General features: G+C 37.5%; 1 protein-coding gene and 1 long non-coding RNA gene across 2 annotated transcripts; one reads left to right on the forward strand and one right to left on the reverse strand.

The window, feature by feature from the left end:
• Positions 1 to 9146: 9146 nt before the first annotated feature.
• Positions 9147 to 15254, forward strand: tpma (alpha-tropomyosin). The gene is made up of 10 exons (XM_083558630.1): positions 9147 to 9441; positions 10254 to 10379; positions 12793 to 12926; positions 13379 to 13496; positions 13592 to 13662; positions 14057 to 14132; positions 14260 to 14322; positions 14457 to 14526; positions 14815 to 14893; positions 15043 to 15254. The coding sequence occupies exons 1-10, from the start codon at positions 9328 to 9330 to the stop codon at positions 15044 to 15046; spliced, it is 855 nt and encodes a 284-aa protein (XP_083414756.1). The 5' UTR covers positions 9147 to 9327; the 3' UTR covers positions 15047 to 15254.
• Positions 10319 to 12406, reverse strand: LOC310735687. Its single transcript, XR_014536360.1, has 2 exons — positions 11843 to 12406; positions 10319 to 10720 (listed from the first exon to the last, which is right to left on the reverse strand). It is a non-coding gene; the product is annotated as an uncharacterized lncRNA (long non-coding RNA).
• Positions 15255 to 25700: the final 10446 nt, after the last annotated feature.

A 25700-nucleotide genomic window follows, 5' to 3' on the forward strand; every position in this document is an offset into this window, starting at 1 on the left:
TTATCTGGCAACAAGACTTCTACAGTGGATCCTGTGAGCCTTCATGGATCTACTTTGTCTCCAGCACATCACACAGCTGCTCACTCTGATTGAGATCTGGGGTAAGTGACTTCAACATCTTAAACTCTTGTCCCCCAAACCATTCCTGAACTTTTCTTTTGCAGTGTGGATGAGCAGGGCACATTCTCCCAATGAAAGAGGCCACTCCTATTAGATTGGTTTGCAAGAATGTTTCAGATGTGAAATCCTCAGTTTTATAAAAACAGGGATAAAATAAAAAGAATTATATTAACTAAATCTTAGTTATTATCTACATTTTTATACTAAGTTATAACTTATAACACACACACACACACACACACACACACACACACACACACACACACACACACACACACACACACACACACACACACGGCAGTCCCACGGTTGAGAGAGTCCGAGGTGCGCTAGCTGACCCGAGATGCGCGGGGAGGTGAAGCGCAGCCGGTACGGGATTGTGGAGTCCGGACGGAACGGAAGACATAGAACATAGTACAAAACAAACAACCTATTCACACAGTGCGTAGCGTCCAACACATTCAATAACGAGTGGGAGTGAATGAAGAGCTTATATAGAAGCGGGGTGGAGTGATGAGGAGCTTCAGGTGTGCGTGATTAGGCCTGGAGCTCCAGAGAGAGTGGAGGCATGATTGATGATGAGCTCCAGGTGTACGTGGTTAAACCTGGAGCTCTAGGGAGAGGCATAGAAAGCCACCAAAGGGGGCGTGGCAGGTGGATCCCTGACAGTATTATACTTGTATACATTTCTACTTTATATTTTAATAACCAAAAATTTTTTTACTCTATTTCTGTTTACTTGTTGGATAGTCATATAAAACATTTCTACATGTTGTACTCTGTGTGAATGTGTATGTGACAAATAAAATTTAAAGACACAAGATTTCCAGCAAAGCATGATCCAAAGCATCACACCACCTTTGCCAGCTTGCTTTCTTAAAAATATATCAGCTTGTGCCATTCTTCCCCAGGTAAGAAAATATGATTTCTCAGATCAGGCCTCCTTATTTATTGCTCTATAGTCTAGTTCAGATGGCAATTGTAGGAGCTGGTGGTGGTGTACAGGGGGCAGTATAGGCTTTCCAACACCTCTGCAGCCCTGCAGCTTAATACCCAGCAAACTGCGATAGTTTGTGTGTCTTGACTCTATTCTCTCAGAGCCAACATGAACATTTGCAGCAGTTTGTTCTGCTGCATCAGTAAACGCCAAGCACTCATGACCATCTCTCTGGTTCACCTGTTCTTCTTCCTTGGACCACTTTTGGAATGTAGTAATGGCTACAAACTGGAAACACCTCACAAGACCTGCTGTTTTGGAGATGCTTTGACCTACTTGTCGACACATATTCCACAACTTCCAGAACTGACTGTTCACCTGCTGTTATATATGTTATAATGTTAATACATGTTATTATATACAATCCCTTTAAAATGTTCTTCACCTGTGAGTAAATTTAATGTTATGGCTGATCAGTGTTTGTGATTTGAACTTGAAATTTGAATGGCATTAAGTTGTACACACACATGAAAATATGAACAATGTTTCTTCACACATGAGTCTTGTGACTCATGCTTGTATAAACAGCTATCCAGCTTTATAAACAAAGCCTGTCATCTCCTCATCGTATGACCCAGCATGTTGGGGGACATTGGGGGACTCTGTACATGCTAACAGAAAGAAAGAAAGCTAGCTAAGGCGTCATTTTCTGATGAGAAAGTTGTACTCAGTTGTACAGATCTATTTATATCTTTTAAAGATTTCACCTTTTTTCTTTGCTGACACTCAGTCAAGTGGATTCAGGACGGTGCGTTTAGTGTGGATTAAGCATGAAAATCCAACTGAATATTTTTATCTGAACTCATCCGGGATCCCCTGTGGGCCTGTTTGAAGTTGATTAGTGTGGAGCTGTCGCGGTAATGTGAGGCAGGAACTTTAGCCTGTTAGCTGGAATGTGGGAGAATGTATGAGTCAGCAGAACACGGTGCAGTTATATCAGGCTCGAGCGGAGTCAGGAGCCATCTAATTTCAGCCTTCTGAAACTTACTGTCCACTTTATAACCATTCATCTCCAAGATGTGTTAAGACTTTTTTACTCCCTTGTTGTTTGAGATCGCACTCCTGCATAATGTTAGTGTAGGGATTGAGAAAGTTACTGACTTTTTGAAAATATTTTTACACACATATGTCAATTATATTTAAAGCAGGAACAACAGAAATGAGTAACTTGATCTAACTAAGGCTGATTTGAATTAATGTGATTAGTCATTTTAATACATTTATCATTATAAACTTGTTTATTTATGACCTTATTTATATACATATAAATCTCCTGGCTAAGATATCCAGGATTTGGCTTAAATACAACCTGATCCTTAGCAGAAGAACTAAACCAATTAAGCATGATGTTTTAAAAGTAACTGTACAAATTAGTAATTTTATAATTATAAACTTTATTTATTGCTTGTTTATGAACTTATTTATAAAGGTTACTTATAAGAGAAACATTTAGTTTTACTGTAGAGAAATATTATAATTTTTTTTGTTGAATCTTTTCACAGATAATACTGATACAGGTAGTATCACAATTGGGGCCGACAAATCGGTCGTAACATTTAGTTGTAAGTAGAGTAGGCTATATGTACAGTACTGTGAAATGATGCCGGAAGCTGGTACGCACTGCCGGATTAATGGGGAGGGTTCCGTTATGAAGGGCATCCAGCGTAAAACATGTGCCAAATCAAATATGCGGATCACAAATCAGAATTTACATTTTTACCAACGACCGCCACAGGTTTTGTTTGCCAACAGGGTACCGGTGGAAATTGGGCTACAGTTGGCCGGAGGAGGAGAAGGAGAGGAGGAAGACATCTACAGAGACAACAGGAAAAGGAGAAGTGTAGGAGAGTGGAGGTTCGGGTTGGTACTTTAAATGCTGGTACTATGACTGGTGAAGGGAGAGAGATAGCTGATATGATGGAGAGGAGAAAGGTAGATATGCTGTGTGTTCAGGAGACCAAGTGGAAAGGGAGTAAGGCCAGGAACATTGAAGGTGGGTTTAAACTGTTTTATCATGGTGTGGATCGAAAAGGAAATAGTGTAGGGGTGACCCTGAAGGAAGAGTGGAGTAAGAATGTAGTGGAGGTGAAGAGAGTTTCTGATGATGAACTTAAAGCTGGAAGTTGAAGGGGCGATGATAAATGCCAACAGTAGTTATGGTCCACAAGTGGGTTGTGAGATGGAGGAAAAGGAAAAAGTCTGGAGTGAGTTAGATGAAGTGGTAGAAGGTGTACCTAGAAATGAAAGATTGGTGATTAGGGGAGATTTCATTGGCCATGTTGATGAAGGGAACGGAGGTGATGGTAGGTATGGCCTTAAGGAAAGGAAGGTAGAAGGGCAAATGGTGTTAGGGCAAATGGTGGTTTGCTAAAAAAGGATGGAAATGACAGTGATAAATACTTATTTTAAGAAGAAGGAGAAGCATAGGGTGACATAAGAGTGAAGGAAGGTGCACACAGGTGGATTATGTTCTATGTAGGAGGTGCAACCTGAAGAAGATTGGAGATTGTAAGGTGTTGGCAGGGGACAGTGAAGCTACACAGTATCGGATGTTAGTCTGTAGGATGGTTTTGGAGATGAAGAAGAAGAGGAGGAGACTAAGGACTGAAAGAAGAATAGGATGGTGGAAACAGAAGGAGGAAGACTGTAATGTGAGGTTCAGGGAAGAGGTCAGACAGGGGCTCGGTGGTGGTGGTGAAGAGGTGCTGGATGATTGGACAACTACTGCAGAAGTGATAGGGGAGACAGCTACAAAGGTACTTGGTGTGACATCTGGAAATAGAAAGAAAGAGAAAGAGACATGGTGGTGGAATGAGGAAGTGCAGGACAGCATAAGGGGAAAGAGATGACCATCTGTGAGCAGCAGTATGGTTTCATGCCAGGGAAGAGCACCACGGATACATTATTTGCTTTGAGAATGTTGATGGAGAACTATAGAGAAGGTCAGAAGCAATTGCATTATGTGTTTGTGCATCTAGAGAAAGCGTACGACAGAGTGCCGAGAGAGGAGTTGGGGTATTGTATGAGGAAGTCAGGTCTGGCATAGAAGTATGTGAGGGTGGTGCAGGACATGTATGAAGACAGTGTGACAGCAGTGAAGTGTGCAGTAGGAACGACAGACTGGTTCAAGGTGGAGGTTGGATTGAATCAAGAATCGGCTCTAAGCACTTTCCTGGAAGTGGTGGACAGGTACCTGGGATCAACAGAGTGCAGGCTGGGTGGAGTGGAGTGGAGAAGAGTGGCAGGAGTAATTTGTGACAGTAGGATATCTGCAAGAGTGAAAGGGAAACTTATAGGACTGTGGTGAGACCTGCGATGTTGTATGGTTTAGAGACAGTGGCATTGAGTAAAAGACAGGAGGCGGAGCTGGAGGTAGCAGAGCTGAAGATGTTGAGATTTTCATTAGGAGTGATGAAAAGGGACAGTTTTGGGGAGAAAGAGAGAGAGGCTCGATTGAGATGGTTTGGACATGTGCAGAGGAGGGACATGGGGTATATCAGTAGGAGAATGCTGAGGATGGAGCCACCAGAAAGAAGGAAAAGAGGGAGGCCAAAGAGGAGGTTCATGGATGTGTTGAGGGAAGACATGCAGGTAGTTGGTGTGAAAGAGGCAGATGTAGAGGACAGGGGGGTATGGAGATGGATGATCCGCTGTGGCGACCCATAATGGGAGCAGCTGAAAGAAGAAGTTAGCATGTATAGTTACTGTAAAATTCTTTCCACCAAACCAGTTCTGGTATCATGACCATTTTTATACTTTGACATTGTAATAATGAAGTAAGTGTTAACTATAAAGATTGTGAGGCAGTTTGTGTGTTACAATATAATGACCCGCATGCCTGTGTGGATGCGTGTGTGTTTGCGTTTGTTGTAGTTTTGTAAAGAACTACAGTTACAGCTGCAAATTGAATCTCCTGGAAGATGTATCCAGCTAGTTGGGCTTAAATACAACCTGATGCTTAGCAGAAGATCTAAACTAATTAAGCATGATGTTTTAAGAGTAACTGTACAAACTTCAGATTCTCTTTTTGTAAAATTATCACTTCAGTTTTATACAAACATGTCCACACACACACACACACACACACACACACACACACACACACACACACACACACACACACACACACAGTTCTAACTTTTTAGTGTGTTTAGATCTCAATGTGACTAACATTAATAAATCTTCTTGTCATCTTTAGTTCCTTTGCTTTAAAAAAAATCCCGAAATGCTCAGACATTTTGCATCAATGTCTTTCGCTCAGTAGACGACTGTCATGTGCTAGTGTTAATTTATTACAGCATCAACATGACTGTAGATTTTAGTGAAAGCCAAACTTGATGTCACTTCAAAATCCAAAGTGACAGCAGGGCTTTTCTAGGATTAGCAGGACTCTATGTTCAAGTTTGAGGAGCAGTGTGTGTGTGTGTGTGTGTGTGTGTGTGTGTGTGTGTGTGTGTGTGTGTGTGTGTGTGTGTGTTTGTGTGTGTGTGTGTGTGTGTGTGTGTGTGTGTGTGTGTGTGTGTGTGTGTGTGTTTGCAATTTTTGCTTTAACTGTGAGGCAGTGTTTACATTGTTTACATGAAAATATGAGATATAAGTGAGGATCAAAACCAGAGCATGCACAGGCACTAACAAGAAATAAAGCATATAAGTGCATGACATGATTTTGCACAATTAGGAACAAAAGCAAAAGAACAAAAAAAGATGAGGTTTACCACAAAACAGGTGAACATGTCAAGATAATTATCCAATTACTGGAAGAGGGTGAGGATAATAAAATAATAGTATTTACTAAGTTATTAATTATTAATCATATTTTTGGGGGTTGATAGTTTAGTTTTAGATTAAAGCTTTTTTCAGAATAAAGCTTTAGCATCATTTCCTGCACGTTTTACAACTGAAGCGATTAAGTTTTTTTCATATTTGAATTTTTGTGGACTTTTTTAATTTTATAAATCAGGATTAACTTTTTCCCTGCTCTTATCATGACCTGGAACATGCTCTTAAAAACGGCCTGGTTTCCACCCCAACATAAAGTAAAAATTTATTCATATAATAAATAATTTCCTTTTCTTGTGCATTTTATATGCATCTTTTGAGGTCTAAATGATACATTTCAGTACAGACATCAGATGTAAAAAAAAAATCATATGCTAGTTATTTATACTTATGTTAATATATCCATGTCCATATGTCCATATCCATATATCTGTGCCAAAAGTCAGAAAAAAATAAACTGTCTGGGGCGATATAAATTTAGCCTGAGAGACATCTCATAGCCGCTATCAAACTTTTATCATTAAAAATTCTGTATGACACTTAGTCGAAAAGATTTTATATGCACGATGGCCATGGTGAAGTTTTGTAAGTGCAGCTCTGGCTCATGATATCGCTCTGAAACAGTTAGTGTTAAAGGGCAGGTGGTCGGGTGAAAAGGGTTCAAGTATAAATAACTCCCTTGGGTAACGTAAGATCCCCATTGGACGTGAAAAAAAGAGCAAAGACGAAGAGATACTAAATTAAAATCACTTTCGTTCACCTTCTCTTAGTACAAACACTTTCTGTTTGTATTATACAAAGCTTTTTAGTGATTAAAAAAAGTTTTTTTAAGAATAAATCTAATAAAATTGATTATTAAAGTCATAATAAATATAAGAATCTGGAAATTATATATGATATTTTGTCATTTATTTGTTACTCATTTATTTGTACTTATTGAATTTAATTTTGACGGCAGTGTGATAATCCTCAGTAACGTTCAGTGTTTTAGAGACGGCCAGCTGCTGAGATTGAATTTCCCTCCTGCGTTTCTTGACATTAGCATTAGTAAAAGCTCAGTGTAAAATCACCATCATGGCAATAGACATACTTCTGTGAAGCGCTTGTCGTGTCTTTGGGATTTAGCTCTCAGATACAAGACATACATACATACTGTAAAGTCTAGAGGACTTCAAATAATCATTTACATTTTATAAGCCTTCTTTGAGGATAACGTGCTTTTAATCCGAAATTGAAGTCAGTTTCCTTCTGTGATTAATCAATTCAACTGTATTATGAAGTTTGGGAAAGCAATATATTGAATAATACAAAAAGTAGGTCAGGTCAAAATGTAGACATTAAAAAACAATGATAATCTACAATAAAACAATTTAGAAACCCGAGGAAAGGTCCAAACCAGGAAGCTCGGAAGTAGAAGATAATGCAATAGGAAAAACCTCTCAGGAAATGAGAATACATAATAAACCTTAAAATGAGAACAAAAACTGAGATGCAAATTAACAAAATAACCTGAAGCTTAACATAAAACAGGTGAACACATTAGGATAGACAATCAATGACCTGAAAAAAAGAATGGAAAGACAACATACAATGACAATTTATGCCATAAATGTACATAATTAATAAAAAAGTGAACACAATAATCATTTATTAATTGTTAATAAACTATTTTTTTTTTTGCTAATGTTTAGTTGCTAGTTAAATATAAAAACAAAGCAATATGTATGAAATGTACAAAAAAATGTGTATAAAACAACATGCATACTGTATATGCTTTATGTTGTTTTATATTTTATGTAGATATGATCAAATTGTTCTAAAGCATTGAGCTGTGTGTTCTTGTTAACTCCACATGTTACATTTACATTTTAGACACTAAGTATTCAGTAATGTCAAAGTAGTAGTGCATGTAGTTTTTTTTTTCTCTTGATTTTAGATGCACAACTGATGTGTGTTTCTCCCGGTATTCATGCAGCGTTTCTCTCACCTCCCTGAAGCAGGCCAGTAGGTGGATTGGTGACCTTGAAATGCCCTTTAGGTTTGTCTTCAGTATTCCTAGAACAAATTCTGGATCTTTAATGACCAGGATAAAACAAAAAAAAGTTTAGTAGATATAATTGGAGTTGAAGTAAGATGGGAGATCATTAGCAGTTGTAAACTGTATAAATGTTTAAGTAAGTGAGTAAAAATAGCTTAATGAACATTTTGAAATTCACCATCATGTTTTTGTTATACATAATGCCATTTCACTCACAGAACGACAGGAAAAATGTGATCGATATGTGAAAAGTAAAATGGACATGTTTAAGATTCAGTGAAATGTCGTGAGTTCAAGTTTATATAGACTTTTGTCTGCGCACAAATGTACAGTTTTGCACATTTTTGCAGTCAGTAAGTGGTTGTTTATCATTTTGCACTCTGTCCAGGGAGGAGTGTGCAACTGTAGCACAATCATTTCTTTGTTTATAGATGCTAAACGCTCTCTTTATACACATGAAACACAGTAAACTTAAAACTTGAAATCTCAGCACAGACAAACATCTTTGAGCAAAAATGTTAATTGTTTGGACTGAATTAAAAAAAATTTAATAATCATGAGCTAAATGTTGAAAAGATGAAGCTTAAACCTGAAAGTTCTTCTCTTTGGCACAGGTCGAAGGAAAAACTAAAATTTCAATATTAAGAGCATTAATCTAATCTCTAATGGAGATGTGTGTGTGTAAGCTCTAAAATGTTGACATGATTATAAAATCACAATTATATTTCAGCAATATTTTGATATAAAAATAAGTAATGACAGCTGAAAGCTGTGAATCCAGCTCCTTATTTAAAAATAATGATTTGCTTGATTTCGCAGTGTGATCAGGTGATGTGGTGTGTTTTTATATCTTCGTTCTCACCAGCTGTCTGTATAAGGGCAGGAATATTTGACTATATTGACCTTATGTGGACATTTGAGAAGTATTCATGAGGAAATCTAAAATGACTGAAGATTTAAAGTTAGATTTAGGTAGGTATAATGGTGATTGTTAACTTGTTGATAATTACATCAATAAAACGTCCTCACAAGGATAGTAAAACAAATGTGCGTGTTTATGAACAGAAGGTAGGAGCAAGACGTCTTGGGGTGAAGGTACAGTCCTGGGTGGTGAATCCCATATTTAGCCACACAGTTGGTCAAATGTCTTTGCACAGCGAATTGCAGACGAGCTCCTTAAAAAAAGGAGTGTGGCTCAGAATCAGCCAGTGGGAGTGGTGCTCAGGGAAAGTATCAAGTGTCCTTCACAAACTCTTCAAGCCAAAGCACATATTTGTGAGCCGCCTAAGACACCAAGCTCGCACTCCAGCTCAGCGTTCAGTTCGGCGCACACCCTCTTTGCGTCCTCTCTATTTTTTCCCCTTTCTTTCGGCCACCAGGACGATAAGCAGCCATGGATGCCATCAAGAAGAAGATGCAGATGCTGAAGCTCGACAAGGAGAATGCCTTGGACAGAGCAGAGCAGTCTGAGGGAGACAAGAAGGGAGCAGAGGACAGAACCAAGGGGGTTGGTTTCCATACGGACATTAAAATAAAAAATAAAAAAAAAGAGGGTGTTAAGGATTTGAAGTAGACGAGTTTGAATGCTTTGAGTGGATAAATTATCTATGTACAGATCAAAAGAATAATAATCATGAGAACTAAAACCATTAGAAATCCTTAAATAACCACTGACTACACTATCATTCATCATTAATTAATAATTTATTGATAATTAATTAATCATTAATATCATTATCATTGTCAATAATCAGCTCTTTTTTTTTTTGGGGGGGGGGGGGGGGGGGTTCATTCAGCTGCTAAAAAAAAGCTATAAAAAAAGTTAAATATAATCCATTAACAACATGCCAAAGGGTACAGATGAAAATATAACATTTTGCAAGGTTTTTGCAAGTGCCTTATTTCATTTTTGCAAAAACCTCAGCCAGCAATATTCCAAACAAAAAAAGAACTGTCAGGAATTCTTTGTAAAATTGTGACCTATAAAGTTGACTGTAGTTACTTTTTAGTGCATTATAATGTATCCAAATTTAAAATGTATTATAAGTGCGACCATAACCCATGTATAAGTTGTGCATTTTATTAGATTAAGGTACTTTTCTGAACATTGAAAGATAACGTTAATACCTTTATTTTTTGTTTGAGTTCTTGCATAAAACCTGATATTTCAGCATATGAAATTATCAGTGAATTCCCTATGACAAGTTTTATTTTCATACATACTCTGACTTAAAATAGTTTGGTTTTGTATTATTGTATTATAACCCCTCTCTTGCTCTTTTTATCTTTTTTTTCCCTTTTTCTTTCACTCTCTTTCAGTTGGACGATGACCTGGTCGCCTTGCAGAAGAAACTCAAAGGAACAGAAGACGAGCTGGACAAATACAGCGAGGCCGTCAAGGATGCTCAGGAGAAACTGGAGCTGGCTGAGAAGAAGGCTGGAGATGTGAGTCTTAAAGTTCATAAAGTGCATGATAAAAATGTCCTGGAGACTTAGTAGATGCAAAGACAAACACAGAGACTAAAATGCAAAGAAACTATAAAGAGGTCAGAATCTCCTTTCTTCACTTCCTTCAGGAAGAACATGTGTAATTTGTGATGTGTAGCCTGACACTAATTACACACAGACACATAAAACATGTTCCCATATAAATAACACGATAAGTGCAGGTCAGTAAAAGTTAAATTTAGAGCAGAGCTTTATAAGGGAACTTAAGTATGAGCCCCTAAAAGCCATGAGGTTGAAATATGTGTAGGCTGCTTATAGTGTTTCATCGTTCTTCCACCCTGCATAGAGAGAGAGAGAGAGAGAGAGAGAGAGAGAGAGAGAGAGAGAGAGAGAGAGAGAGAGAGAGGGGCATTTATTTCAGAAATAGATACATTTTAGTAACACCTGCTTCGTTAAGTATAGTTTACAGCACATCTACAAACTTCTTTTAATGAATACGTCAAAAATATTTCAAATTCAAAGATCAATGTAAGCATATATATATATATATATATATATATATATATATATATATATATATATATATATATATATATATATATATATATATATATATATATTCACTCATTCATTCATTCATTCATTCATTTTCTCCCGCTTATCCGTAATTCGGGTCGCGGGGGCAGCAGTCTAAACAGGCCCCCGCCTTCGACTGCTGCCCAATCCTCACAGCACCGTCCCTTACGGTCCCTCCTGCAGGTGGTGAGCCCACGGGAAGGCGGCCCCACGTCACTCCGACGTCACGGACCTTGATATTTCCCTCGTTAGGGACTTATTTATATATATATTTAATTAAAAGCCAACTTAATGCAATCAAAAGTAGATATTGCTTTTGAGAACAAAAACATATTAAGAAGAACATATTTTAAATATTGTTTTTTTTTTACAATAAAAAAAAGTCTTCAGATTACTCCCAGGCCGTTAAATCTTATTTATGTGTATTATAAAGTATAGCAATAATAATAATGATATTATAATACAGTACATCAAATATTTTTTTATGTCAACAAACTATGAAAAAAAAACCGATGCTGATTTTAAAGACAAAATCGTAAGTTTATAAACACAAGATATAAATTAGGGAACAAACCTTTCTCATAAAATCATTGTTGTGGAATAGGCGGGTCTTAGCTCATTCTTCAAATTTGTAGGTAAATAGTGAAATAAGCAAATTCTGTACATTTTCAAGTAACAATTTATATTAATTATTACTGATTTACAAGTCTAAAAAAGATTAATAAAATGTATTTGGAGGACTTTATGAAGAAGATTTAGCAACTCGGGGAAGATTATCGCCAAGGAAATAACAAGCTACGAGCACTTAAAATGTGTAAAAAAAAAAAAAAAAGAAAGAAAGAAAAAAAAAAAAAAAAAGATAAAACTATGAGGTTGGATGTAACCTTGGAGACGCCGCTGTACTTCCGGTTGTGCCGGTGCGTCTCTTGGTGCGCGTGAAGCGCCAACGCCCAGCCTTAGATCCATCCATCCATCCATCCATCCATCTATTTATCTATCTATCCCGAAGCACTGAGTGATCAGGATGGCCGGAGCCCCGCAACTCGAGGCCGTAAAAAAGAAAATAAAATCTCTGCAAGAGTTCATTGACCAAACGCAGAGCAAGAGTGCGAGACTGCAGGCGGAACTCCAGAACGAGAGAGCAGCGCGCGCGTCGGTAAGGCCGTGATGCAGAGGCGTTAAATCCGCTTTAATCCCTAATCCGCAATATCACTGAATCTCACACACCCCTCATTACTGCAGCATGCGGCAACAACAACCACAACCGTAATAAATACTATTATAATAATTTTATATCTCACACACACGCAGATAGAACGTGATTGTGAAAAAGAATTAAAGTGAGAGTGTATGAGAGAATAAAAAAAATAAAAACAACCTTTAAATCTTGAATTATACGACAGAGATAGATAGATAGATAGATAGAGAGAGAGAGAGAGAGAGAGAGAGAGAGAGATGACAAAATGTGCAAAGGATGTCTCCTTGTTGGTACACACTTCAGTGATGAGGATAAGATCTTAATCTAAGTATTTACCGTTTATCCTTTTGTCCCACTTTTTGTCATAAATTTAAAAATAGAGATTTCAGCAGGGAAGGTGTCATTATAGCTACTATAGCATAGGGAGTTACGTTGTTTTGCTGATGTTCTGATGTGCTGATGTTCCACAGATTGTTGTGGTGTAAAAAGGAATAAATCTCTTAAAGATGTGAAGTTTGATGAAAACACTGCAGTGTCTCTCTTTACTCTTTAAGTGAAATGGTTTTGTTCTGATTATTTTGCTAGTGTATATGATGTAATGAGAGTGTTTGAGCTGGTGTTGTGTTGTATGTGCAGGCTGAGGGCGAAGTGTCTTCCCTGAACAGACGCATCCAGCTGGTTGAGGAGGAGTTGGATCGTGCTCAGGAGCGTCTAGCTACGGCTCTGCAGAAGCTGGAGGAGGCTGAGAAGGCTGCTGATGAGAGCGAGAGGTGTGTATGTTTTTAAAGTGTTTCAGTCACGTGTCATGGTCAGGTTTCTTTAGGACTGAATTTCTGTTTTTGCTACACGGCAATGTACAAAGTAAAATAGGCTACGATCTCTTACGACCATTTTCTGACTTGCTAATTTCACCTTAACAGGATGAAAACTGGTAAAATCTGTAGTTCAAGTCATTTTTGATAGTGGTTTATTTCATATACAATCCATGTCCCTTTTTGGAAAGAATTAGAATTTTTTTTTAAGATTGTTCCATCAAAAGACTGCCATACATTGTGGAGAAAGGAAGCTAATATAAGTTAACTAACCTTTGCTAGCAGTACTTGCTTTCTGAGATAAATTTGTTCTTATAATGTAGAATAGCCAGCTAACAGCATGAAATGTCTCAAATCTCTTGTCTGATCATTAAGATTTTAATCCTTTGAATATTTTCTCTGTCTCGCAGAGGCATGAAGGTCATTGAGAACAGGGCTCTGAAGGACGAGGAGAAGATGGGGGTGCAGGAGATCCAGCTGAAGGAGGCCAAAAACATTGCTGAGGACTCTGACCGCAAATACGAGGAGGTGAGTTAGCCTTCTGTCCCTAAATTGTCTCTTTACTCTTTACTGCTCTTTACTAATCTTTTACTATTTGTGTTTCTGTTTGTGTGTATGTGCAGGTTGCTCGTAAGCTGGTGATTGTTGAGACTGAGTTGGAGCGTACAGAGGAGAGAGCTGAGCTGAACGAGGGGTAAGAACTCTACCCTTACTGAACTTTAAAACTGTTACTGAGCTGATCTGGTGCTGAAACTGATCTGATATTGATATTAATCCGATATTGATTCTGTTCTAATCTAATACTAAAACTGAGCTGATATTGATTTTGATCTGATACTGATTTGATATTGATTCTGATAATTATGACCCCGTCTGACATGAGACTGATCTGATATTAATATTGATCTTATACTGAAACAATAATAATGTCACTAATATGGATCTGCTACTAATACTGCTATAATACAGATCTAATACTGGTACTGATTTAATATAATATTGTCCCTGGCAGTGATCTGATACTGGTCTAATAGTATTACTGATATGATACTGATGTTAATGTTGATGCTGATGTTACCTCTTTACAGTAAATGTTCTGAACTGGAAGAGGAACTGAAGACAGTCACCAACCTCATGAAGTCCTTGGAGGCTCAGTCTGAGAAGGTAAGTGTGTGTGTGTGTGTGTGTGTGTGTGTGTGTGTGTGTGTGTGTGTGTGTGTGTGTGTGTGTGTGTGTGTTAGTGTAGTCTAACTGTGAGATAAGAGTCTGACTTCTCTCATTTTGTCTTCAGTACTCTTCAAAGGAGGACAAATATGAGGAGGAGATCAAGGTTCTGACTGACAAGCTGAAGGAGGTGTGTTTGTGTTTTTGTTATGCATATTAAATGAACAAATTATTAATGAATTTAAATAGATATTAAATGATTGTTATATCTTAAAAAAACTATTCTATCTGCACTAAAATCTGTGTGTATCTGTGTCTCCTTAGGCTGAGACTCGTGTTGAGTTTGCCGAGAGATCAGTCGCCAAGCTGGAGAAGACCATTGATGATCTGGAAGGTAGGTCATTCTCCTCAAACCTCTCACATGCCTCATCTCATGCCTCTTGATGCAGAATGGACTCCCTTTCTTTTGCTATAAAATGCTTATTTGTTTAATTTCCTGCTTTTTCACATTTCAAGTTTCAGTTTTCACTCTTCATTTTTTATTATTATTTTTGCTTCAACCTCTTTTTATTTCTCTCTATTTCTATTTGTTTTGTCTGTCTGGTCTGTCTGTTTGTTTTTGTCTTACCAACATTTCCATCGCCCGCAATCTTTTGCTCCCATTCCTGTTTGGCTCGTGTAGATGAGTTGTATTCTCAGAAGCTCAGGTTTAAGGCCATCACCGAGGAGCTTGACCACGCCCTGAATGACATGACCGCCATGTAAATATATATATAAAAAAGATTGAATTGAAGTATTTTTTATTGTATATAATAGAGAAAATTTCCTTCGCATGCTGCTTTGTCTTTGCCTCCATTTTCTCCTTTTTTTTGTTTTTTCATCATTTGTTATTTCTCTCTCATCCACATAGATAAATTATCTCATCCCTGGTCCCTGGGCCGGCCGAGTCGCTTTACTTCACTTCACTTCACACTTCTGTTCTTTCTACATTTCTCTTTCCTTTTTTGCTTTCTGTCACCGCTTTCCTCCATCCATGGCGATCGGTTATTCCATCCGCTGTACAGAAGATTTGAGTGGTTTTGCTTTCTGTAAAATAATAAACCTCTATTTCATCCGTGTAAAGCTGCCCACTCATTCAGCCTCTATTAGTTTGTCTTAGTCTTTTCTTATATCTTTAATTTATTCTTGAAAAGCTGGAATAAAATCTGGAAAAGCTTTTCTTACTACTTTCTGCTCTGTTTTTTTTTTTCCTCTCTTTTTTTTTCTTTGCTAACCTGCATGCATTTAACAAACATTTCCAGCTCATACTTTAACTGAAGAGGTGTAGTGTATTTACTAACATCTGTTTTGTTGTCTTTTACTCCATTTCTGTGTCTCTCTTTTCTGATCAGACCGACTCCATCGTCAGCTTCAGGAAAACCAAGTGCTTTCACACGAGCTCAGTTTAGCAATGAACGCTGACTAAAATATGCTTTATAGTAAAAAACGTTGCACTACAGGATTGAAAACTGTGCTTTTAATGCTGGATAATGCCTTATAGCCCTATTCAGACGGGATCGAGTTTACGTTAGGATTTGATGAAATATCAATTCTGATTCGATATGTCAATGCAAACATTACAAAGCAAATCACCCTATGTTCCTGATCACCTCTTCTTTCATCTGATTAGGCTGCTTATGTATTTTAATTGTCTAGCCTTTCGTGTCTGTATAAATATTTCCAGCATGATCCAGATTAAAACGGCTAATATAATTAATACATCTGCAGTTATAGAAAACTCAATTTGATGCTGCTTTAATTGTATTTATTTCTATAAATGTAGACTCTGTTCTTTACGGCCAGGTTCTGTTAAATAAATAATAATTTTTAACATGCGGTTACTGACGTCAGCATCCTAAAATTATTAATTATTACTGAGAGTAGGAGAAGAAAGCAACCATATAAAAGCTTGGAAACACAAAACACAGAAAAGGATCAACATTTTTAAAAACACACATGCATGGATCAAATCCAGGGAACACTAAAAAAAAAACAAGGCTCAAGACTTAAAGACACAGATGCACTTCACCAGCAGGTCTGCATGAGCTTTAAACTGAAGCCGCTCTGCATTTGAACCTGTTTGGCCCAAAAAGGTATAGGGAAATTTTACAAGCGAGCCTGAACTGTGTGTAAAATCGGTTTCTTACAACAAACAACATTTTTCAATAGTGTATGCTGTATTTCAAGATTTATTTAACAATTAGTAAACAAAATTAAGTTTCATCTAAGCACAGCAGTGCCTCAGCACAAAAGAGAAATAAGAGAAGCAAACAATTAACAGAGAAGCAAACAATTACTGGGTATGAAATGTTACTGAGTTAATAAGAGGTGTAATAAAATTACATACATTCCTCTCAAACTTCATTGATAGTTTTGTACAACTATTCACAAAAACATATTTTATCAGTATGAATAATAAAAAAAAAAAAAAGAGAATGACATTGACTTCAGATGGTTTCAGGGCTGTCCTCCATTTTCACCTTTCTCACTGTATGCATTTTATCATTGCACACAACAAGCTAAATTGCATAATTCTTTTTACTGATTAGTTGTGTGTGTATGTGTGTGTGTGTGTGTGTGTGTGTGTGTGTGTGTGTGTGTGTAGGTGGGTGGGTGTATGGGTGCACATGCGATGTGTTTTTTTTTGTGTGTTTGTGCATGTGCTGTTTGCTGTGTTGTAACAGAGAAAAAAAGAGAAAAATTAAAGAATGAATAAAAGAGAAGAATGAAAAATGTCTGTCAAGATTGGAAACACCTGGTCTTTTATTATTTTGAGAGGCATGCATGTTCTTTTAGTTTATATGCAAACAAACTAGGTAAAAGTCAAAACCACAAAAGAATTGGACAGCGAATGACTGAAAGAATGTTCTGTAGACAGATTAGTCAAAAAAGTGACATTTTTGGCTCTTAACAGAACAGCTTATGCAAAACGGCGAACAGGAGAGAAGATGTTAGAGGATTGCCTCACACCCACAGTCAAACATGGAGGTGGAAGCCTAATGTTTAGGGTTGTTTTGGAGAAGGGAAGGTTGGAAACTTATTTTAGGTAAATGGAATACTGAACCAACATGGCTACCATTCCTTCTGGATTCACCAGACGACAAGCATGAAACATGCATATGTCTCTTAAAAACAAAAAAAGTCTAGTCTTTTGACAGTAACTGTGACTCAGGCCAAACCAAAGCAGACCTTTACAGAACATTTACTGTGTATGCATTATTTAGAGAGCAAAATTTCACCTGGAGTGTATCTATCATGGAATGGCCTGCCCAGTCATTGCACCTAAATCCTGTTCAACTGCTTTGGGATGAACTGAATGGCAAGAACAGAAACAGATATCCAACTAATGAAGAACACGTTTGGCAAATAACTAACTAACTAATTGGCTAACACAAAAGACACATGCATGTGTCTCTTAAAAACAATAAAAGTCTAGTCTTTTGACAGTAACTGTGACTCAGGCCAAACCAAAGCAGACTTTTACATAACATTTAAGACAGCAACAGCTGCAAAGCTTATGAAGAGACAGATTAGTAAAGGGTTTAATTTGGAACAGAAGAGGCAACAGCTAGTTATCAGAACACTAACAATAACAATAAAGGCACTTTTAAATGGACTTTTTAAATCATTTGCTCTCCAAAGAGAACATTGCTACTCATCTTCAGTTTGCTAAAGATCATGTGGACAAGCCAGATGGGCACAAGAAATATGTTCTGTGGACGAATGTGACAAAAATTGTACCTTTTTGATTTAAACAAGCATAATGTTTGGTAAAGAGGAAAACCCTACATTTCAGCATAATACTGTATTTTATCTGTGAAACATGGTGGTGGTATAGTGGTTTGGGCCTGTTTGCTGCACCTGGGCCAGGACAGATTGCCATCATTGTTATAAAAAGAAAATTTTAATCATATGAATTCCAAGAAAATGTCCCCATTTAATAAAATGTACACATTTACACATTTTTGTCTCCATTTATTTAAATGGGTTCTTATTGTTTACTTTAGGACAGTGTTATAGTCCATATTTAGGCTGAAACTAGCTTTCAAGCACCATTGTGAAATTTCATAAAGAACAACATATGACACCAGGATGTATTTTGACTGTGACGTGTAAGAGAACAAAAAAGTTATACAGACGTCACCCAGAGAAACCAATCCCGTCCGTACAGGGCTTATTATTATACTGTGCTCGATTCTGTGCATGATCACCAAGTGAAGAACATGACAATCCTTATCTGTGTTGACATTCATGGCAATCAAATGTCCTACTTTACTGCTGCATTTATTTTTCATTAAATTATCAAACTTTTAAAACAGCAAACAAAAATAAACAGTGAGAAAGAAGAAAAACACTTCAACAATTTACCCAGTGGCAAAAATGTAACATAGGTTTAAACTAAACATTTTCTAACAGCTATCTAGGTTTTCTTTTTGCTAATCATTGTTTATGAATGCACTGTTCTTAATTGCCTTTACGCATTTGTAGGTATTCGGGCACAAACATCTTGTGAGGGTGAGGCTTAATAGAGCACTCGGCTAGTGAGATATGGATTGACAGCTCCAAAAGGGCTGTTGTCTCAGTCTTAATAGTTAATAGTTAATAGTATGTTTATTCTTTGTAGTCAAAATTACTTATTTACTTCATGACATATTTATTATAAGTCATAATCATTTATAGTCATAATCATTTGAGGTTTATGCCTTAAAGAAATTCAAGGTTCAGGGTTTTTATTTGTCAATGCCACCATATGTGCAGACATACAGAGGAATTTATCATTGTCAATTCAGTATAGAGAGTTTGTATAGGCAGTCAGTGCAATATCAGCAGTTCAGTGCAATATAGACAGATTTTGTATGAGGTAACAGCAGTGTACTTGTAATAAATAGACATTATATTATACATACACTGTATGTATAAAAGCCGGGTGAATATTTCTCATAAACATCGGAATGTGTAAGGTGCAGTATACATCCTAGTAAATGTAAACATACTAAAGTTCTGAGTTCAGCATCCTGACAGCCTGATGGATGAAGCTGTTAGAAAGTCTTGTGGAGCGAGACTGGAGGCTCCAGTACCTTCTCCCTGAAGGCAGGAGGCTGAAGTGGAGGTTTGATGGGTGTGAGCTACCAGTAGCTGTGCTACTAAGTGCTGCATGACCAGTCGCTCAAAGCATTTCATAATGATGGGTGTCAGTGCAACGGGCTGGATGGTTGCGGCTTTTTTGGGACTGGAATTATTGTGGCGCCTTAGAACACTGTCTGACTCAGTGAGATGATAAAGGTGTCAGTTAGTACGTCCTTGAGTTCTTTTGCACAGTCCTTTAGAACCCGAACAGGTATGTTGTCTGGTCCGGTTGCATTGCGTGTGTTGATCCTTATGAGGATCTTTTCCAAGTTGACTGGTGACAAACACACAGCCTGCTCCTTTTCTGGTTAGCCCGAATAGTTATGGTTTTCCTGTGTGTGATGGCATCAGTGCACTTAGAGATGTAAGCAGTAACAGCCTTAGTATATTCCTCTATGTCTGTGTGGTTGTTGTAAATTGCTGCTTCTTTGAAGATGTCCCAAAAAAAAAAAAAAAAAAAAAAAAAAAAAATATATATATATATATATATATATATATATATATATATATATATATATATATATATATATATATATATATATATATAAATATATATATATATATATATATATATATGCCTTTTAAGAGCTGTTTAAGGCATAAACTTCAGATATTCATTACAAATGTATATAATAAGCATGTCATGAAGTAGTAAAGTCATTTCCACTACAATATACAAGCACTGTAACTGTATAGAGAACAGCAACCAGAACCAAATTTCCAGGAGCTGACAATCTAAATCTAACAAGCTTATGAGAGTAAAGAACTGTTAATCCCTGCCCCCAGAAGAGGTTTGTGCCAGAATGGTAAACAAACATTAAAAGTGTAAATGAAAACTCGAACAGAGAAAACATAATCCGTTATCAGTAAAACAGGCGAACATGATGGTCAGGCTTCTCACTGTATATTTTTGTTCACTTCTTAAAACGTTTGATACGTTTAATAGTTTTGGCACAAATGTAAATGTAAATCCATATTACTACAGAGCTGTTTTGTATTACTAATATGTTTATAGGTTGTTTCTTTTTTTTAAATTGAACAGATTAAATGCTGCTGCTATTGTAACATGGTTTAAATTAAAAAAATATTTGTTGTACTTCACTGTGTTTATAGCTTACTGTTTGCTTTAAACAAAGTTTGTTTTTGTTCCTTCTAAAATTATTACAGAGAAATAAAATTCCACTTCTGTCAATCATAGCAGGCAATTTAACGTGGAAAAGTTGTACAGCTATGCTTTATTAAAACACACACACACACACACACACACACACACACACACACACACACACACACACACACACACACACACACACTTGTTTTTGCTACATGGTGGGGACTCCTGACTGGTTGGTTATTTGTAGGGGCTACCGATTTCTAAACACATTAAGGCCACAATTTTAAGTCAGACGTCTCTTTTGGGTATTTGGTTCCCAAAAATCATCTTTATTTTTAGAAATACACAAGTTTAGAGAGCAAAATATTTGTCTGGTATTTCTATTCTGGTGGGGACGTCCCTATTTTGTCTTACCACCAACCACCTCTAGGTGTCACTATTATAAATTATCTGAAGATTATCTAATTTATACGCAATTATAACTTTGTATAACATTAACGAAGATGAAGATTAAGTTCAGACCATAACTAAAGTGTTGTTTAAAAGGGAGAATTTAACTGGTTTTATTTATTATTATTATTATTATTATTAAACTTTTTTTTTTTTCCTTTTCACTATTTTCCGTTATCTCTTTTATTTGAATAGACAATTTCTAAGAAAGTAAACAGTAAAAAAAAGCCTTACCTCACTTCCTGTTTAACACATTCAATTCTCTTCAATTCTAAGAGTCTAAATAGTTCCACATTTTGGTATCTACAACACTCGTTATATGACAAGCAGGAAATGTTCATGTTCATTTACAGCATCATGGTCTAAAATTAATAATGATGTGTGCATACTGGAAAATGTTTAGATTAAAACAGAACATGCATGTGATTAACCATGTTGCAAGATATATTGCTATATAATATATCTATATAAATATTAGGTAGAAGAAGAAGATATTTGATGTACAAAAATAATTAACAAACACCTGAGAAGTTTGGACATTTAGGCAATTCCACAAAAACAAGAATCTTAATTCTCTTTAACATTTATTTGTCAGCAACTTGAACTAAAATGTTTCTGAACATGTTGCCTTTAACAAACATATGGAAAAAAAAACATCCATTGAAGGCTTTTCACCTTTACATTTTTCGCTTGATGGAATCAATGCTCCCAACCTCTCCCTTGAAGTGCTGCTGGGGATTTTTCAATGCACTCCATGCACTGAACTTTATCAGGAACTTTGCCAGAACTGATGTAGTCTGTTAGAGTCTTTTCCACAGCCTGGATCTCCTCTGTTACCACTTTCTCCGTGGGTTTTGTGAAGATCCTGAATAAAGTAAAGTTTAACAGTTTAATGTCACAAAGTAGATAAACTATTAAATTTCTAAAGAGAAATAAATATTTTAACTTGCCGATGCCGGGGCTTATACCCCCAACCTTGTGGGGACCTGCTGAACCAACACCTTACCAACTGAGCTACCAGTTACCACTGGGGAAAGCCGTCAATAAGCCTAATGAACCAACATGGTTTCTTTTCCATACTTTAACACCATGTAACTCATATTAAAAGTAGGCCAAACAAGTCTTTCAAAAAACACAAATAAATAAAGCAATCTTTAAAACAGGTCTCGTTAATTAACAAATCGATTTACAGTTTAATGTCACAAAGTAGACAAACTATTATATTTCAAAAGAGAAATATAAATTGACCTTGGCAATTGGGGCTTGAATCCACAACCTTGTTGTGACCTGCTGCGCAGTAAACGTATGCCTTACCCACTAAGCTATCAGATCTGACTTGTGCAAGCTGTCAATAAGCCTAATGAACCAGCATGTCTTTAAAACAGGTCTCGTTAATTAACAAATCGATTTACAGTTTAATGTCACAAAGTAGACAAACTACCCGTCCCGTCGCGCTCACACCCATCGTGATGAAGTGCTTCGAGAGGCTCGTCATGAGGCACATTAAGACACAGCTTCCACCCTCCCTGGACCCCATGCAGTTTGCGTATCGTCCAAACCGTTCCACGGACGATGCTATCTCCACAACCCTCCATCTGGCCCTCACCCACCTGGATAACAAGGACTCGTATGTACGAATGCTGTTCATTGATTTCAGCTCAGCATTCAACACAATCATTCCTCAGCACCTGATTGAGAAGTTGAACCTTCTGGGCCTGAACACCTCCCTCTGTAACTGGATCCTGGACTTCCTGACTGAGAGACCTCAGTCAGTCAGGATCGGGAACAGCATCTCCAGCACCACCACACTGAGCACTGGGGCCCCCCAGGGCTGTGTGCTCAGCCCACTGCTGTTCACTCTGCTGACTCACGACTGGGTAGCAATGCACAGCTCGAACCACATCATCAAGTTCGCTGATGACACGACCGTGGTGGGTCTAATCAGCAAGAACGACGAGTCAGCATATAGAGAAGAGGTGCAACGGCTAACTGCCTGGTGTGGAGCAAACAACCTGTCTCTGAACGTGGACAAAACGAAAGAGATGGTTGTGGACTTCAGGAGAGCACAGAGCGACCAATCTCCACTGATTATTGATGGATCCTCAGTGGAGATCGTCAAGAGCACCAAATTCCTTGGTGTTCATCTGGCAGACAACCTCACTTGGTCACTTTACACCAGCTCCATCACCAAGAAAGCCCAGCAGTGTCTCTACTTTCTGAGAAGGCTGAGGAAAACAGAGGATAGTGAGGACAGCTGAGAAGATCATCGGAATCTCTCACCCCTCTATAATGGACATTTACACTACACGCTGCATCCGCAAAGCACACAGCATTGTGGACGATCACACACACCAGTCACACACACTGTTTACACTCCTACCATCAGGAAAACGGTTCCGAAGCATTCGGGCCGCCACAACAAGACTATGCAACAGTTTCTTTCCTCAAGCCATCAGGCTACTTAATACACAGAAATGAAACGGAACTCTCTCACACACACACGCACTCAAATGTGTGTAACGACCTGTAACATTTTTTCCTGGACTTAACACTTAACACACACTCATCACTCATCTCAATCCATTCCACCACCATTCATTTATTTATTATTTATTATTCTCAACTGTACCACACTCATAACTGCTGTTTTTTGCACATTTATCATTATCATTGTATTATACTGTTTACATGCTGTTTTTTGCACCTTCGACTGCTGCTGTATTTTTTGCACTACATTGTACTGTTTATACTCACTTCTGGGATATAGTTTTTAGTTTGTATAGTTTTTACAGTCTTCTTGTACAGTACTGTATAATCAAGTATACAGTAGGTTTACTGGTCGGCGCTATATAGGGTTTTGTGTCTTGTCTTGTGTCGTCTGTCTGCACTGTCTGTCTGCACTGTTTGCACTAGGTTGCACTCGATGCACTTTATGTAACTTGTGTTGTAGCTCTATGTTGTTTTGTTTGTTGTTGTTTAGTGTAGCACCAGGGTTCTGGAGAAACGTTGTCTCGTTTTTACTGTGTACTGTGTACCACTGTGTATAGTAGAAATGACAATAAAAGCCTCTTGACTTGACTTGAAACTATTATATTTCAAAAGAGAAATAAAGTTTTACCTTGGCAATGCTGAGGCTTAAACCCACAACCTTGTGAGGACCTGCTGGCCACTAAGCCTATGCCTTACCCACTGAGCTATCAGATCTGACTTGGTCAAGCAGTCAATAAGCCTAATGAAAAAACATGGCTTCTTTTCCATACTTCAACACCATGTAGCTCATATTAAAAGTAGACCAAACAAGTCTATCAAAAAAGACAAAGAAATAAAGCAATCTTTTAAATAGGTCTCGTTAATTAACAAATCGATTTACAGTTTAATGTCACAAAGTAGACAAACTATTATATTTCAAAAGAGAAATAAAAATTGACCATGGCAATGCTGGGTCTTGAATAGACAACCTTGTGGGGACCTGCTGCCCAGTAAACCTATGCCTTACCCACTAAGCTATCAGATCTGACTTGTGCAAGCAGTCAATAAGCCTAATGAACCAGCCTGGCTTCTTTTCCCTTCTTCAACACCATGTAGCTCATATTAAAAGTAGGACAAACAAGTCTTTCAAAAAAGAAAAATAAATAAAGCAATCATTTAAACATTCATTCATTCATTCATTCATTCATTTTCTCCCGCTTATCCGTAATTCGGGTCGCGGGGGCAGCAGTCTAAGCAGGCATACCCCGCCTTCGACTGCTGCCCAATCCTCACAGCACCGTCCCTTACGGTCCCTCCTGCAGGTGGTGAGCCCACGGGAAGGCGGCCCCACGTCACTCCGACGTCACAGACCTTGATATTTCCCTCGTAAGGGACCCCCGGAGCATAGAGGGTTAAGGGCCTTGCTCAAGGGCCCAAGAGTGGCAGCCTGGCGATACCGGGGCTCGTTTTATGACAATAAATAATCATTTAAACAGATCTTGTTAATTAACACATCGATTTAGAGTTTATTGTCACAAAGTAGACAAACTATTATATTTCAAAAGAGAAATAAAAATTTTATCTTGGAAATGCTGGGGCTTGAACCAACAACCTTGTGGGGACCTGCAGAAGAGTAAACCTATGCCTTACCCACTGAGCTATCAGATCTGACTTGGTCAAGCAGTCAATAAGCCTAATGAACCAGCATGGCTTTTTCCCCCTACTTCAACACCATGTAGCTCATATTAAACATAGGCCAAACAAGTCTTTCAAAAAAGAAAAAGAAATAAAGCAATCGTTTAAACAGGTATCGTTAATTAACAAATCGATTTACAGTTTAATGTCACAAAGTAGACAAACTATTATATTTCAAAAGAGAAATAAATTTTCTTTCTTGGTGGTGCTGGGGAGTTTGAGCCAACAACCTTGTGGGGGCCTGCTGATCAGTAAACCTATGCCTTACCCACTGAGCTATCAAAGCTAGGTCATACACGCAGTCAATAAGCCTAATGAACAAACATGGCTTCATTTCCATACTTCAACACCATGTACCTCATATTAAAAGTAGGCCAAACAAGTCTTTCAAAAAAGACAAATAAATAAAGCAATTTTTTAAACAGGTCTCTTTAATTAACAAATCAATTTACAGTTTAATGTCACAAAGTAGCCAAACTATTATATTTCAAAAGAGAAATAAAAATTTTACCTTGGAAATGCTGGGGCTTGAACCAACAAACTTTGGGGACCTGCTGAAGAGAAAACGTATGCCTTACCCACTGAGCTATCAGATCTGACATGTTCAAGCAGTCAATAAGCCTAATGAACCAGCATGGCTTCTTTTTCATACTTCAACACCATGTAGCTCATAT

Source organism: Silurus aristotelis (assembly GCF_946808225.1).
Source record: "Silurus aristotelis genome assembly, chromosome: 13".
Taxonomy (NCBI): domain Eukaryota; kingdom Metazoa; phylum Chordata; class Actinopteri; order Siluriformes; family Siluridae; genus Silurus; species Silurus aristotelis.